This window comes from Mus musculus, chromosome 1 (genome assembly GCF_000001635.26).
Source record: "Mus musculus strain C57BL/6J chromosome 1, GRCm38.p6 C57BL/6J".
NCBI classification, from domain to species: domain Eukaryota; kingdom Metazoa; phylum Chordata; class Mammalia; order Rodentia; family Muridae; genus Mus; species Mus musculus.
The window spans coordinates 131298835-131312685 of NC_000067.6; the positions used below are offsets into that span (position 1 = coordinate 131298835).

General features: G+C 44.1%; 1 protein-coding gene and 1 long non-coding RNA gene across 5 annotated transcripts in view; one reads left to right on the forward strand and one right to left on the reverse strand.

Annotated features, from left to right (window-relative positions):
* The window catches only part of Gm51644, a 114910-nt gene that overhangs the window by 23254 nt on the left and 77805 nt on the right, over positions 1-13851 (forward strand). The gene's annotated exons all lie outside the window — the stretch shown is intronic.
* The window catches only part of Srgap2 (SLIT-ROBO Rho GTPase activating protein 2), a 242281-nt gene that overhangs the window by 13584 nt on the left and 214846 nt on the right, over positions 1-13851 (reverse strand). For all 4 annotated transcript variants that reach the window (XR_001781100.2, XR_001781103.2, NM_001081011.2 and 1 more), the window contains exons 18-19: positions 11640-11864; positions 1559-1638 (exon numbers count right to left, since the gene is read on the reverse strand). Coding sequence is in view for 2 of the 4 variants with exons in the window: in NM_001081011.2 (NP_001074480.2) it covers positions 1559-1638; positions 11640-11864 (305 nt within the window). In the remaining 2 variants the exon portion in view is untranslated. The remainder of the gene's footprint in view (positions 1-1558; positions 1639-11639; positions 11865-13851) is intronic.

Genomic DNA, 13851 nt, shown 5'->3' on the forward strand with positions numbered 1-13851 from the left:
CATTCAAGGACGTACACTCCACCACTGACCTCTATACCCAGCCTGACATACTATGCTTTTAAGCATTTTTCTGATTACATAGTAAATTCATCAGCAACCTAATACTCAAATTGTACCATATTTTAGGTAATTTATTTGTGTTATTTAGTCCTCCCAGTAGAATGTAAAATATATAAAGTGATTTAAAACCAATATATGGAAAATGCATATGAAAATAACTTGAGAGGTTAAAAAGGGCTTATAAGTACAAAGTATTACTATTCTCTGTGGGATTTTCTTATGTATAAAATGAGGATGACAGGAAGTTTCCCTTCTCATGAAGTTGTTCTGAGGAGTTAATTTCAACTGAAAAACCTTAGAATAGTGCCCAGCACTGTGGTATGTGCACATTCATGTGACATGTGATACAGCCATTGCTGGCATCATTCATCCATCTAAGCTGCAGTAGAGATTGGATAGTAAGTAGAAGGCTCTCCCAAACACAGAACAATTAGTTTGTAAATGCCACAGCAGGGAGGAAGGCTGATTAAAAAGAAGCCCATGCCCATAAAGCCCTGGGTGGCAAGTCTGCTGCTAAATGGGCTGGCTGAAGATTCCACTGCAGAACCCCTGTCTCAGTAGGCCAGTATCCGTTCTCTACAACCTCAAGTACAGCACTTGGCTCTGTGGCCTCGTTTTTCTCAGCTGCCCTACCAATCTCGCTAGAGATAAACCTCTAACAGTGTGAGAACAAGGCAGCTATAATGAATACTGAATTCTCTTGTTACACCTACTTCTCTCTTAAAGATCATTCTGATTCTTCTCACACCATGATTTAAACAGTAAGTCCTATCTCTCCCTCCTTCAAAAGCTAGCTCCAGATTGCAGGATTTCTAGCAAGGCAGGGGTGCAAGCAAAACTTGTAGACTGTGCCATTTTCTTCTTCTGCCCATAAAATTCTGAGGGCCCTTGTCAACTGCTGAGACTTCCAGAGACCAAGTGATCCAGAAACGGAGGTGTGGAGCGGTTGGACGCCGGGAAAATGTGCTGGCTGGACAGACTCTAATAAATCACATGTACTCTAGAGGGGTTTGAGGATGACAGCTGAGCATTCCACCCCTGGATGCACACTCACGGGCTGTGCGGCACACACAAATCTGTACTTTGGAAGGGGTCACATTTTCCAGTTGGCAGGCATGCAAGTGTGTGGTTTCTGTGTCCTCATTCCCACCCCCCTCACTTGGCTTCTGTTGAGTTCTTGGCACCCAGTGTCTCTATTCCCCAGGCTTGATGTTTTTCAAATGAGCTTTGCTTTGGTTTCCAGTAACCTGGCAGAATTAGGGCTGATACCTACTGAATTCAGGTTAGATAGGGAGCTAAGAGGTGGGTCCAGGAAGCTGCAGGACTACAAAAGGTGTATTATTCACCTCAAGTATTCATTACTTGAGACTGCTCCTCCAAGGTAAGAAGAGACAAGAAACTCCTTTCTCCCACTTAGGGTCCACTGGACAGCATAGTTGGTTGAATGCACAATATATACTATCATGCCTGCTTTACTGACCAGCAGCCTATAGCATACCATCATCGCTTGTGTGGTGCTCCGCTGTAACGTCCTGGGTGGAGTCTTCAGCAGAGGTAGTCTCTCCATGAGTGCTGTCACTGAAACAGAAGAGCAATAACGGGACATCACTGTTTGCTCCTAAAATTTTCCTCCCCTTTGTTATATCAAATCAATTGCTTGCTAAACTCCACAGCCATCAACTGCTAATAAAAGATCTCTGTGATTCTCTAGTTTAGCTTCTGTTCCCCAAGCCACATGCCACTACTTGGGACTTAGGCTGCCTTGAGAGAAAGGGAAGGCTGTGGAGTTACAAATAAACTCTTTATAAAACACAACTTGACTACTCAGAGAAGGAAAGCCCTGGTTTTTGAAGCAGGGACAACTGGACATGAAAACCAGCTCTGATATTTGATAGCTACATCTGTTGTTATTTTTAAAATAAATACAGAGGTGTGTGAGGTATCACTGGTGTAATTTAGTGAAGGCTTGGCAAGAGGGGTGCTCAGTAAGTGTAACCTCCTTCCTTTCCTTGCTGACTCTGGGGCACCGCGTGACTCACTGGCCCAGGCACTGATGGGAAAGTAGGAAGTGAGTGGAGGATGACTGGAACCAGAGCAAAGGTAAAGGTCTGCTGGAGAGTGGATTTCACTGGAGGCCAATGGATGAAAGCTCAGCCTAGTCCTTAAAACATTTATCTTCTCTTAAATCATTCAAGGCTAAGAACTTGGAGTGGCTAGAAGTTACTATGGCAGTGTTTCTTCTCTTCTCTTCTGGCTCAGGGAGGAGGTGGACATTCTTGAAGAGCAGAAAACCCTCTGACCATGTCTGAAGCTTTCCCTTCTGGCAGTAGGAACCATCAAGCACACCTTTCCCGGCAGGCGAGCCTATAAACACCACACTCCTCTGCCTCCTGCCATGGAGCCTGCCTCTCCCTGCCCAGTACACACCCCCCTCCCATCTAAGACACCTGTTAAAGACTAGGCAACAAGCCGGTTCTAAGGAGGGATCTTAAGTTCCAGAGAATACTGGTAGAACATCAGTAGGGATTCTTCGTTTTCGTTTTCGTTTTCCTTTGTTTTTTTTTTTTAAGTTGAAATAATTCCTTACTGTTTTCTGGGCCTACAGACTATCGCAGGGTTTCATTTCTGTGCATCCATTAAGGCATCAGAGCATCAGTTCTTAAACTGCAGGGAGCCCTGGAGGGCTTGCTAAAAAGCTTTTCTGAGTCACAAAATCAGTCTGGAGTTAGAGAATCTGCATTTCATTCTGGTCCCACAGGATCTGGTGCTGTTAGTCTGGACTTTCCACTTTCAAATCTGCGCCATGGTAAAGGAATGATACTTTCTGAGGTTCTGTGTAGTCCTAAGATCTCATGCTTCTCCTCTCCTGTGCCCTGGCAATATGGCCGACACTAACATCTGAGGCCCAAGGTCCTAGCAGTATTCCTAGGCAACCAGAATCCAGTCTGGGACAGGTAGGTGGTCTGAAATGTACTTTTTCACATCTGTGGGATGGCTAAGCAGTCTGGTGGTCTCGGTTTCTTGGCCACTCTCCTAAATTTGGGGAGGGCTTACTTTTTCACTGCCTTCGCTCATTGTGATAGTATCTTTCTTCCTAAAGAAGGGAAGTCAGGAGCTAGGTCAATGACAATTGTTCCTTGATGCCACTGGCCCAAGGCCAAGGACAGTGGCACAAATGTTCCCCGATTACCTGTGTGGTGTTTTCTTTTTTTTTTTTTTTTTTTTTTTTCCATTTTTTATTAGGTATTTCGCTCATTTACATTTGCAATGCTATACCAAAAGTCCCCCATAGCCACCCACCCCCTCTCCCCTACCCACCCACTCCCCTTTTATGGCCCTGGCGTTCCCCTGTACTGGGGCATATAAAGTTTGCGTGTCCAATGGGCCTCTCTTTCCAGTGATGGCCGACTAGGCCATCTTTTGATGCATATGCAGCTAGAGTCAAGAGCTCCGGGGTACTGGTTAGTTCATAATGTTGTTCCACCTATAGGGTTGCAGATCCCTTTAGCTTCTTTGGTACTTTCTCTAGCTCCTTCATTGGGGGCCATGTGATCCATCCAATAGCCGACTGTGAGCATCCACTTCTATGTTTGCTAGGCCCAGGCATACTCTGACAAGAGACAGCTATATCAGGGTCCTTTCAGCATAATCTTGCTAGTGTATGCAATGGTGTCAGCATTTGGAAGCTGATTATGGGATGGATCCCCGGATATGGTAGTGTCTACATGGTCCATCCTTTTATCTCAACTCCAAACTTTGTCTCTGTAACTCCTTCCAAGGGTGTTTTGCTCCCACTTCTAAGGAGGGGCATAGTGTTCACACTTCAGTCTTCATTTTTCTTGAGTTTCATGTGTTTAGGAAATTGTATCTTATATCTTGGGTATCTTAGGTTTTGGGCTAATATCCACTTATCAGTGAGTACATATTGTGTGAGTTCCTTTGTGAATGTGTTACCTCACTCAGGATGATGCCCTCCAGGTCCATCCATTTGGCCAGGAATTTCATAAATTCATACTTTTTAATAGCTGAGTAGTACTCCATTGTGTAGATGTACCACATCTTCTGTATCCATTCCTCTGTTGAGGGGCATCTGGGTTCCTTCCAGCTTCTGGCTATTATAAATAAGGCTGCTATGAACATAGTGGAGCATGTGTCCTTCTTACCAGTTGGGGCATCTTCTGGATATATGCCCAGGAGAGGTATTGCTGGATCCTCCGGTAGTACTATATCCAGTTTTCTGAGGAACCGCCAGACTGATCTCCAGAGTGGTTGTACAAGCCTGCAATCCCACCAACAATGGAGGAGTGTTCCTCTTTCTCCACATCCACGCCAGCATCTGCTGTCACCTGAATTTTTGATCTTAGCCATTCTGACTGGTGTGAGGTGGAATCTCAGGGTTGTTTTGATTTGCATTTCCCTGATGATTAAGGATGTTGAGCATTTTTTCAGGTGCTTCTCTGCCATTCGGTATTCCTCAGGTGAGAATTCTTTGTTCAGTTCTGAGCCCCATTTTTTAATGGGGTGATTTGATTTTCTGAAGTCCACCTTCTTGAGTTCTTTATATATGTTGGATATTAGTCCCCTATCTGATTTAGGATAGGTAAAGATCCTTTCCCAATCTGTTGGTGGTCTTTTTGTCCTATTGACGGTGTCTTTTGCCTTGCAGAAACTTTGGAGTTTCATTAGGTCCCATTTGTCAATTCTCGATCTTACAGAGCAAGCCATTGCTGTTCTGTTCAGGAATCTTTCCCCTGTACCCATATCTTCAAGGCTTTTCCCCACTTTCTCCTCTATAAGTTTCAGTGTCTCTGGTTTTATGTGAAGTTCCTTGATCCACTTAGATTTGACCTTAGTACAAGGAGATAAGTATGGATCGATTCGCATTCTTCTACATGATAACAACCAGTTGTGCCAGCACCAATTGTTGAAAATGCTGTCTTTCTTCCACTGGATGGTTTTAGCTCCCTTGTCGAAGATCAAGTGACCATAGGTGTGTGGGTTCATTTCTGGGTCTTCAATTCTATTCCATTGGTCTACTTGTCTGTCTCTATACCAGTACCATGCAGTTTTTATCACAATTGCCCTGTAGTAAAGCTTTAGGTCAGGCATGGTGATTCCACCAGAGGTTCTTTTATCCTTGAGAAGAGTTTTTGCTATCCTAGGTTTTTTGTTATTCCAGATGAATTTGCAAATTGCTCCTTCTAATTCGTTGAAGAATTGAGTTGGAATTTTGATGGGGATTGCATTGAATCTGTAGATTGCTTTTGGCAAGATAGCCATTTTTACAATGTTGATCCTGCCAATCCATGAGCATGGGAGATCTTTCCATCTTCTGAGATCTTCTTTAATTTCTTTCTTCAGGGACTTGAAGTTTTTATCATACAGATCTTTCACTTCCTTAGTTAGAGTCACGCCGAGATATTTTATATTATTTGTGACTATTGAGAACGGTGTTGTTTCCCTAATTTCTTTCTCAGCCTGTTTATTCTTTGTGTAGAGAAAGGCCATTGACTTGTTTGAGTTAATTTTATATCCAGCTACTTCACCAAAGCTGTTTATCAGGTTTAGGAGTTCTCTGGTGGAATTTTTAGGGTCACTTATATATACTATCATATCATCTGCAAAAAGTGATATTTTGACTTCCTCTTTTCCAATTTGTATCCCCTTGATCTCCTTTTGTTGTCGAATTGCTCTGGCTAATACTTCAAGTACTATGTTGAAAAGGTAGGGAGAAAGTGGGCAGCCTTGTCTAGTCCCTGATTTTAGTGGGATTGCTTCCAGCTTCTCTCCATTTACTTTGATGTTGGCTACTGGTTTGCTGTAGATTGCTTTTATTATGTTTAGGTATGGGCCTTGAATTCCTGATCTTTCCAAAACTTTTATCATGAATGGGTGTTGGATCTTGTCAAATGCTTTTTCTGCATCTAACGAGATGATCATGTGGTTTTTGTCTTTGAGTTTGTTTATATAATGGATTACATTGATGGATTTTCGTATATTAAACCATCCCTGCATCCCTGGAATAAAACCTACTTGGTCAGGATGGATGATTTCTTTAATGTGTTCTTGGATTCGGTTAGCGAGAATTTTATTAAGGATTTTTGCATCGATATTCATAAGAGAAATTGGTCTGAAGTTCTCTATCTTTGTTGGATCTTTCTGTGGTTTAGGTATCAGAGTAATAGTGGCTTCATAAAATGAGTTGGGTAGAGTACCTTCTACTTCTATCTTGTGAAATAGTTTGTGCAGAACTGGAATTAGATCTTCTTTGAAGGTCTGATAGAACTCTGCACTAAACCCATCTGGTCCTGGGCTTTTTTTGGTTGGGAGACTATTAATAACTGCTTCTATTTCTTTAGGGGATATGGGACTGTTTAGAAGGTCAACTTGATCCTGATTCAACTTTGGTACCTGGTATCTGTCCAGAAATTTGTCCATTTCATCCAGGTTTTCCAGTTTTGTTGAGTATAAGCTTTTGTAGAAGGATCTGATGGTGTTTTGGATTTCTTCAGGATCTGTTGTTATGTCTCCCTTTTCATTTCTGATTTTGTTGATTAGGATTTTGTCCCTTTGCCCTCTAGTGAGTCTAGCTAAGGGTTTATCTATCTTGTTGATTTTCTCAAAGAACCAACTCCTCGTTTGGTTAATTCTTTGAATAGTTCTTCTTGTTTCCACTTGGTTAATTTCACCCCTGAGTTTGATTATTTCCTGCCGTCTACTCCTCTTGGGTGAATTTGCTTCCTTTTTTTCTAGAGCTTTTAGATGTGTTGTCAAGCTGCTAGTATGTGCTCTCTCCCGTTTCTTCTTGGAGGTACTCAGAGCTATGAGTTTCCCTCTTAGAAATGCTTTCATTGTGTCCCAAAGGTTTGGGTACGTTGTGGCTTCATTTTCATTAAACTCTAAAAAGTCTTTAATTTCTTTCTTTATTCCTTCCTTGACCAAGGTATCATTGAGAAGAGTGTTGTTCAGTTTCCACGTGAATGTTGGCTTTCCATTCTTAATGTTGTTATTGAAGATCAGTCTTAGGCCATGGTGGTCTGATAGGATACATGGGACAATTTCAATATTTTTGTATCTGTTGAGGCTTATTTTGTGACCAATTATATGGTCAATTTTGGAGCAGGTCCCGTGAGGTGCTGAGAAGAAGGTATATCCTTTTGTTTTAGGATTAAATATTCTGTAGATATCTGTCAGGTCCATTTGTTTCATAACTTCTGTTAGTTTCACTGTGTCCCTGTTTAGTTTCTGTTTCCACGATCTGTCCATTGATGAAAGTGGTGTGTTGAGGTCTCCCACTATTATTGTGTGAGGTGCAATGTGTGCTTTGAGCTTTACTAAAGTGTCTTTAATGAATGTGGCTGCCCTTGCATTTGGAGCGTAGATATTCAGAATTGAGAGTTCCTCTTGGAGGATTTTACCTTTGATGAGTATGAAGTGTCCCTCCTTGTCTTTTTTGATAACTTTGGGTTGGAAGTCGATTTTATCCGATATTAGAATGGCTACTCCAGCCTGTTTCTTCAGACCATTTGCTTGGAAAATTGTTTTCCAGCCTTTCACTCTGAGGTAGTGTCTGTCTTTTTCCCTGAGATGGGTTTCTTGTAAGCAGCAGAATGTTGGGTCCTGTTTGTGTAGCCAGTCTGTTAGTCTATGTCTTTTTATTGGGGAATTGAGTCCATTGATATTAAGAGATATTAAGGAAAGGTAATTGTTGCTTCCTGTTATTTTTGTTGTTAAAGTTGGCATTCTGTTCTTGTGGTTGTCTTCTTTTAGGTTTGTTGATGGATTATCTTCTTGTTTTTTCTAGGGCGTGGTTCCCGTCCTTGTATTGTTTTTTTTCTGTTATTATCCTTTGAAGGGCTGGATTCGTGGAGAGATAATGGGTGAATTTAGTTTTGTCGTGGAATACTTTGGTTTCTCCATCTATGGTAATTGAGAGTTTGGCTGGGTATAGTAGCCTGGGCTGGCATTTATGTTCTCTTAGTGTCTGTATAACATCTGACCAGGCTCTTCTGGCTTTCATAGTCTCTGGTGAAAAATCTGGTGTAATTCTGATAGGCTTGCCTTTATATGTTACTTGACCTTTTTCCCTTACTGCTTTTAGTATTCTATCTTTATTTAGTGCATTTGGTGTTCTGATTATTATGTGTCGGGAGGAATTTCTTTTCTGGTCCAGTCTATTTGGAGTTCTGTAGGCTTCTTGTATGTTCATGGGCATCTCTTTCTTTAGATTTGGGAAGTTTTCTTCAATAATTTTGTTGAAGATGTTTGCTGGTCCTTTGAGTTGAAAATCTTCATTCTCATCCACTCCTATTATCCGTAGGTTTGGTCTTCTCATTGTGTCCTGGATTTCCTGGATGTTTTGAGTTAGGATCTTTTTGCATTTTCCATTTTCTTTGATTGTTGTGCCGATGTTCTCTATGGAGTCTTCTGCACCTGAGATTCTCTCTTCCATCTCTTGTATTCTGTTGCTGATGCTGGCATCTATGGTTCCAGATTTCTTTCCTAGGGTTTCTATCTCCAGCGTCGCCTCACTTTGGGTTTTCTTTATTGTGTCTACTTCCCTTTTTAGGTCTAGTATGGTTTTGTTCATTTCCATCACCTGTTTGGATGTGTTTTCCTGTTTTTCTATAAGGACTTCTACCTGTTTGGTTGTGTTTTCCTGTTTTTCTTTAAGGACTTGTAACTCTTTAGCAGTGTTTTCCTGTTTTTCTTTAAGGACTTGTAACTCTTTAGCAGTGTTCTCCTGTATTTCTTTAAGTGAGTTGTTGAATTCCTTCTTTATGTCCTCTACCATCATCATGAGATATGCTTTTAAATCCAGGTCTACCTTTTCAGGTGTGTTAGGGTGTCCTGGATTGGGCGAAGTGGGCGTTCTGGGTTCTGATGATGGTGAGTGGTCCTGGCTTCTGTTAGTAGGATTCTTACGTTTACCTTTCGCCATCTGGCAATCTCTGGAGTTAGTTGTTATAGTTGTCTTTGTTAAAAGATTGTTCCTCTGTTGATTTTGTTACCCTCTATCAGCAGGCGTGGGAGACAAGCTCTCTTCTCTGAGTTTCAGTGGTCAGAGCAGTCTCTGTAGGCAAGCTCTCCTCTCTCAGGGAAGGTGTACAGTTATCTGGTGTTTGGACCTCCTCCTGGCTGAAGGTGAAGGCCCAAAACAGAATCTTTCCCAGAAGCTGTGTTGCTTTGGCCAGGAAGGTGGCCAGTTGTCTGGAGTCGAAGATGTCGCAGCCTCAGAAGCTCTGTGGCTCTTGCCGGGAAGGTGGCTGGTTGTCTGGAGCTGAGGATGGTGCCGCCCCAGAATCTCTGCGACTCTCTCGCCCGTCCCAGAAACGGCTGGCACTCTGTATTCCACACGGTCACCCGTGCAGCCTGCCCTCCGCGGAGTCCCGGAGCCAAGAAGGCTCCCGCCGGCGCCTGTGCCACAAACCTCTCAGGCCAGGCAGACCCCCGTGCTCTCACCAGGAAGGTGGCCGGCTGTCTGGAGCTGAAGGTGGCGCCGCCCAGAAGCTCTGCGACTCTCTCGCCCGTCCCAGAAACAGCTGGCACTCTGTATTCCACACGGTCACCCGTGCAGCCTGCCCTCCGCGGAGTCCCGGAGCCAAGAAGGCTCCCGCCGGCGCCTGTGCCACAAACCTCTCAGGCCAGGCAGACCCCGTGCTCTCACCAGGAAGGTGGCCGGCTGTCTGGAGCTAAAGATGGCGCCGCCCAGAAGCTCTGCGACTCTCTCGCCCGTCCCAGAAACAGCTGGCACTCTGTATTCCACACGGTCACCCGTGCAGCCTGCCCTCCGCGGAGTCCCGGAGCCAAGAAGGCTCCCGCCGGCGCCTGTGCCACAAACCTCTCAGGCCAGGCAGACCCCCGTGCTCTCACCAGGAAGGTGGCCGGCTGTCTGGAGCTGAAGGTGGCGCCGCCCAGAAGCTCTGCGACTCTCTCGCCCGTCCCAGAAACAGCTGGCACTCTGTATTCCACACGGTCACCCGTGCAGCCTGCCCTCCGCGGAGTCCCGGAGCCAAGAAGGCTCCCGCCGGCGCCTGTGCCTTGTGTGGTGTTTTCAAAGACCACTAATAAATATCACACACACAACACACAAGGTAAAGGTTGAGGAAAACACTTGGGAGAAAACTAGAAGAAAGAGTTTCCATGTATGTGTTCTAAGGAACCACACTTCTTGGCTTCTGCTCCCTGGGTAGAGACTGGAGATCAGGGAGCTGGGACCACTACATCCCCCTTTTATTGGTCCAGAACCTGCAGTGATTTGATATTTAACTTTACAGGTAAAGGTAAGAACTGAGGGACCATTCCACAGCTTTTTAACTACTCACACAAAGATATAGGAAATATATCTTGGAGCTCACAGGCTAGGAGGTCAACTGATCAACAGGCCCAGTCACTGTGGACCACTTGTCAGCCACAGAAAGTTTTGTCTCTAAGCAGCTACCTGAGGTGTCCCCAGCTCAGATGCAGGCCAAAGATCTGAAGTCCAGGAAAGAGTAGATCCAAGGATGACATAAAAAGTTTACAGAGGCACAAATGTTATTTTCTTCACTCCCTGGGTTCTGAGAGGGTCATGGAAAACCATGGACCAACTGACTGCTAATTAGGTAAATATATGCCTTGCCCTCTCTTACTGTGGTTGATAGCAATAGGGCTGGAAGGATTGGTTCCAGATGTTAATTTAGACGGAATCTGATTTGGGTTGGCTTGTGCATTCAGCTTCTATTAAAAACCATTTAGAGAAGGGAGCAGGAACAAGATGGTAGGGGTTAAAAGGCCTTTGTATTCAGTGAAGAATGGCACTGTAAAGTGGTATCAGGGCATCTGTGTGAGGTACTGGATGGAGCCTGATCCTAGAAAGCATGAGATCAGGGTTGAATCCCCAATCACTGGGGTGGGCTGACACATTGCACTGACCTTCCTGGATTGTAAGGAGTTCATCTGAAAAAGGGAACTAGTATTCTAATTTTTAGAAATGATTCCTTTGTCTAAAAGAGGTGGTCTAATACAAATATACTTAGGGAGGTTCCTTTTAGAAGTATGTGCTCAGGCTAGGTCATAAAAAACCTTGTCTATATAACGTCATATTTTTTACAGGGGGTGGAACTAAGTGTAACCTACTCCAAATAAGTTTACACTTTTTCTCTTCACAAATTTCTGAAATCATTCTAACATGCCACCTTATAAACTCAGTGTGCCTCATATACAGATTCTGCCTCCTAAGAACAGGATTCCCTGAGACCCAGCTCTGTTTTCCTCACAATACACAGCTTGGGCACCACTGCCTGCTACACACTACTTTGTAAACTCTCCTTTCCTTGCAAACTGCTATTAAGGTCACTATTTTCCAAGATGGTCCCTAGTCACACAATACTCATTTCAAAAAGGGAGGTGGGCGAAGAGGCACTTATTCTGTGGGTGAGTCTAAGATAGGAGAACAGCCAGACCCTAGCGACCTACAGAGCCTGTATGTGGAGGTGGGGAGACCTGGCTGCTTTCCTTTGGGTTTTGCTTGACCATCTGGCCTCTACAGCAGTGATTATCAGGCACTCTTTTCCCTCCTCCCCTTCTTGGGCCCTTACCAGTAATCCTCCATGCTTCCTCCTCTGCTGTAGATGGGACCCTCCAGCTCCCTGGGGTTTGGGAAAATGTTCTCATGTTGGATGATGATGGTTTTGATCAGCTCATTCACGTGGGCTTGACAGGACACCTGGTCGTGGCCCTCTGGCACTGACATCAGTGAGGGCCCGAAGCAGATGGCAAGGTTGTAGGGGTCCATCATGTTCTCTTCACTGAACTGTGATAAGCTGGAAGAGAAGAGAGAGGGGGGAAATTGGAAAGCTCTCACATGAATGCCCAGAAAACACAAACACAAGAGGCATTGCCAGAAGGAAAGTCATAAGTCCACAAACTGCCACCTGCCTTTCTGGGCATCTGAGGCCTTCTGGAAAGTCAGCTGAGGAAAGAGCCACCGCCCATGGTTATTTGGGAGCCAGGGAAAGGAAAGGTGCAAGACCTGCTTGCAGGCCTGACCCTTTTCTCCAGTTCCCCCTTTGAATCCTTGAGTCTCATTTTCACCCTTACCTTACACATCAGAGTTACCCTTCTTTAGAAACAGATCATATAACACTCTGCAGAACTGGATACGGCTCCTGCAGACCAATTCACTAAACTATCAGAGCAGATGGGGCCCTAGGCTTACTTTGAGAAACCCACATAGGACACAGGAACTGTGTATCATGTGCTTTCATGCATGCATACAAAAGAATCAAGTTACTGGGCATTTTCAATTCCAAATTCTGTACTTATTACAAATATAGTCAGCTGATTAATTTTTTCATTCCATCAGGACAGCAAATTCTTTCTAAAATAGCTAATGCAATTGTTTAACATTTTCATAATATCCCCTTGTATTATTATTACATCTAGGAATTAATCATGCATTCTGATTATATTCTGTTTGGGGTTCCCTTGGACATAGGCTAATTTTATTATTGCTTATTTATTTAGAGATTTTTTCCCCCACTCTCAGCCAGCAGCTGCTCTAGTCACACCCCAACCTTGGCCAAGGACCCAAATACTCAACTATCACCATGCCTGAGGGGGTCCCCACGGGTCCTTATCTGTGGTGATTTGAATAAGAATGGCTCCCCTAAGCTCTTATATATGAATATTTAGTCAGCAGGGAGTAGCACTACAGTGGTGGCACACGCCTTTAATCCCAGCACTTGGTAGGCAGAGGCAGGCGGATTTCTGAGTTCAAGGCCAGCCTGGGCTACACAGAGAAACCCTGTCTCAGGGGTGGAGGGGTCGGGTGGGGAGTAGCACTACTTAAGAGGGACTAGTAGGTGTGGCCTTGTTGGAGTAGCTATGGTCTTGTTGAAGGAAGTATGTCAGTGGGGGTGGGCTTTGAGGCTTCAAAAGCCCAAGCCAGGGCCTGGCTTTCTCTTTCTGCTGCTGCCTGCAGATCCAGATGTAGAACTGTCAGCTACCTGTATCAGGTCTGTATGCCTGTGTGCTACCATTTTTTTCTGCCACCATGATGACAATGAACTAATCCTCTAAAACTGTAAGTAAGCCCTAATTAAGTGCCTGTCCTGACACAGAAGCCTGGGCTGTCTTTGGGAGCATCCTCTACAAAGCTTGATGGGCATTGCTGAGGAGTTTGGCCTTCCTATGGTTATCAGCAGTAGGTTCTCAGTGTCCAATTCTGACAGACCCTGAAAAGGAACTAGAGCCTTTGGATTCCACTGCCATTCTTCTGGATTGGGTGAAGTTTATTTCTAGTGTGTCCTACATCCAGACTTATGCTACAAAGCTGGTTTTCCTCTAACAAATGGCGTTCTTCTTTGCTGAAGAATATGATGTGCACCTGTGATCCTTCTATAATCACTGTAGGACATTAGAGATGGCATGAGGTATGAACAATTGCCATGGACAGCAGTGGCTGAGAGGTATTCTCCACAATACCAAAACTAAAGACAGAGAGGCCAGCAGGCAAGGGTATCATCTCAGTGGCTGCTGCCTGGCTACATAGGAGTTGGTTTGTCTTTGCTTAAGACAGAGATTTGTTACGTTCCCCAGACTCATTGTCTTCCTGCCTTGGCCTTCAAATGCTGTTCACAGTCCTACACCACTGCATCCAGCTCATAGACATTTAGACATTCATTATTAGACATTTAATTTTAAAATCCTTCTCTGGACCTTCTCCAAGACAGAAAGCTTAGAAAAGCCTTGTTTCTTTAATGTGATTTGAGGGTGTTTTAGTAACAATAAGAAACCAGAGTTATTGGA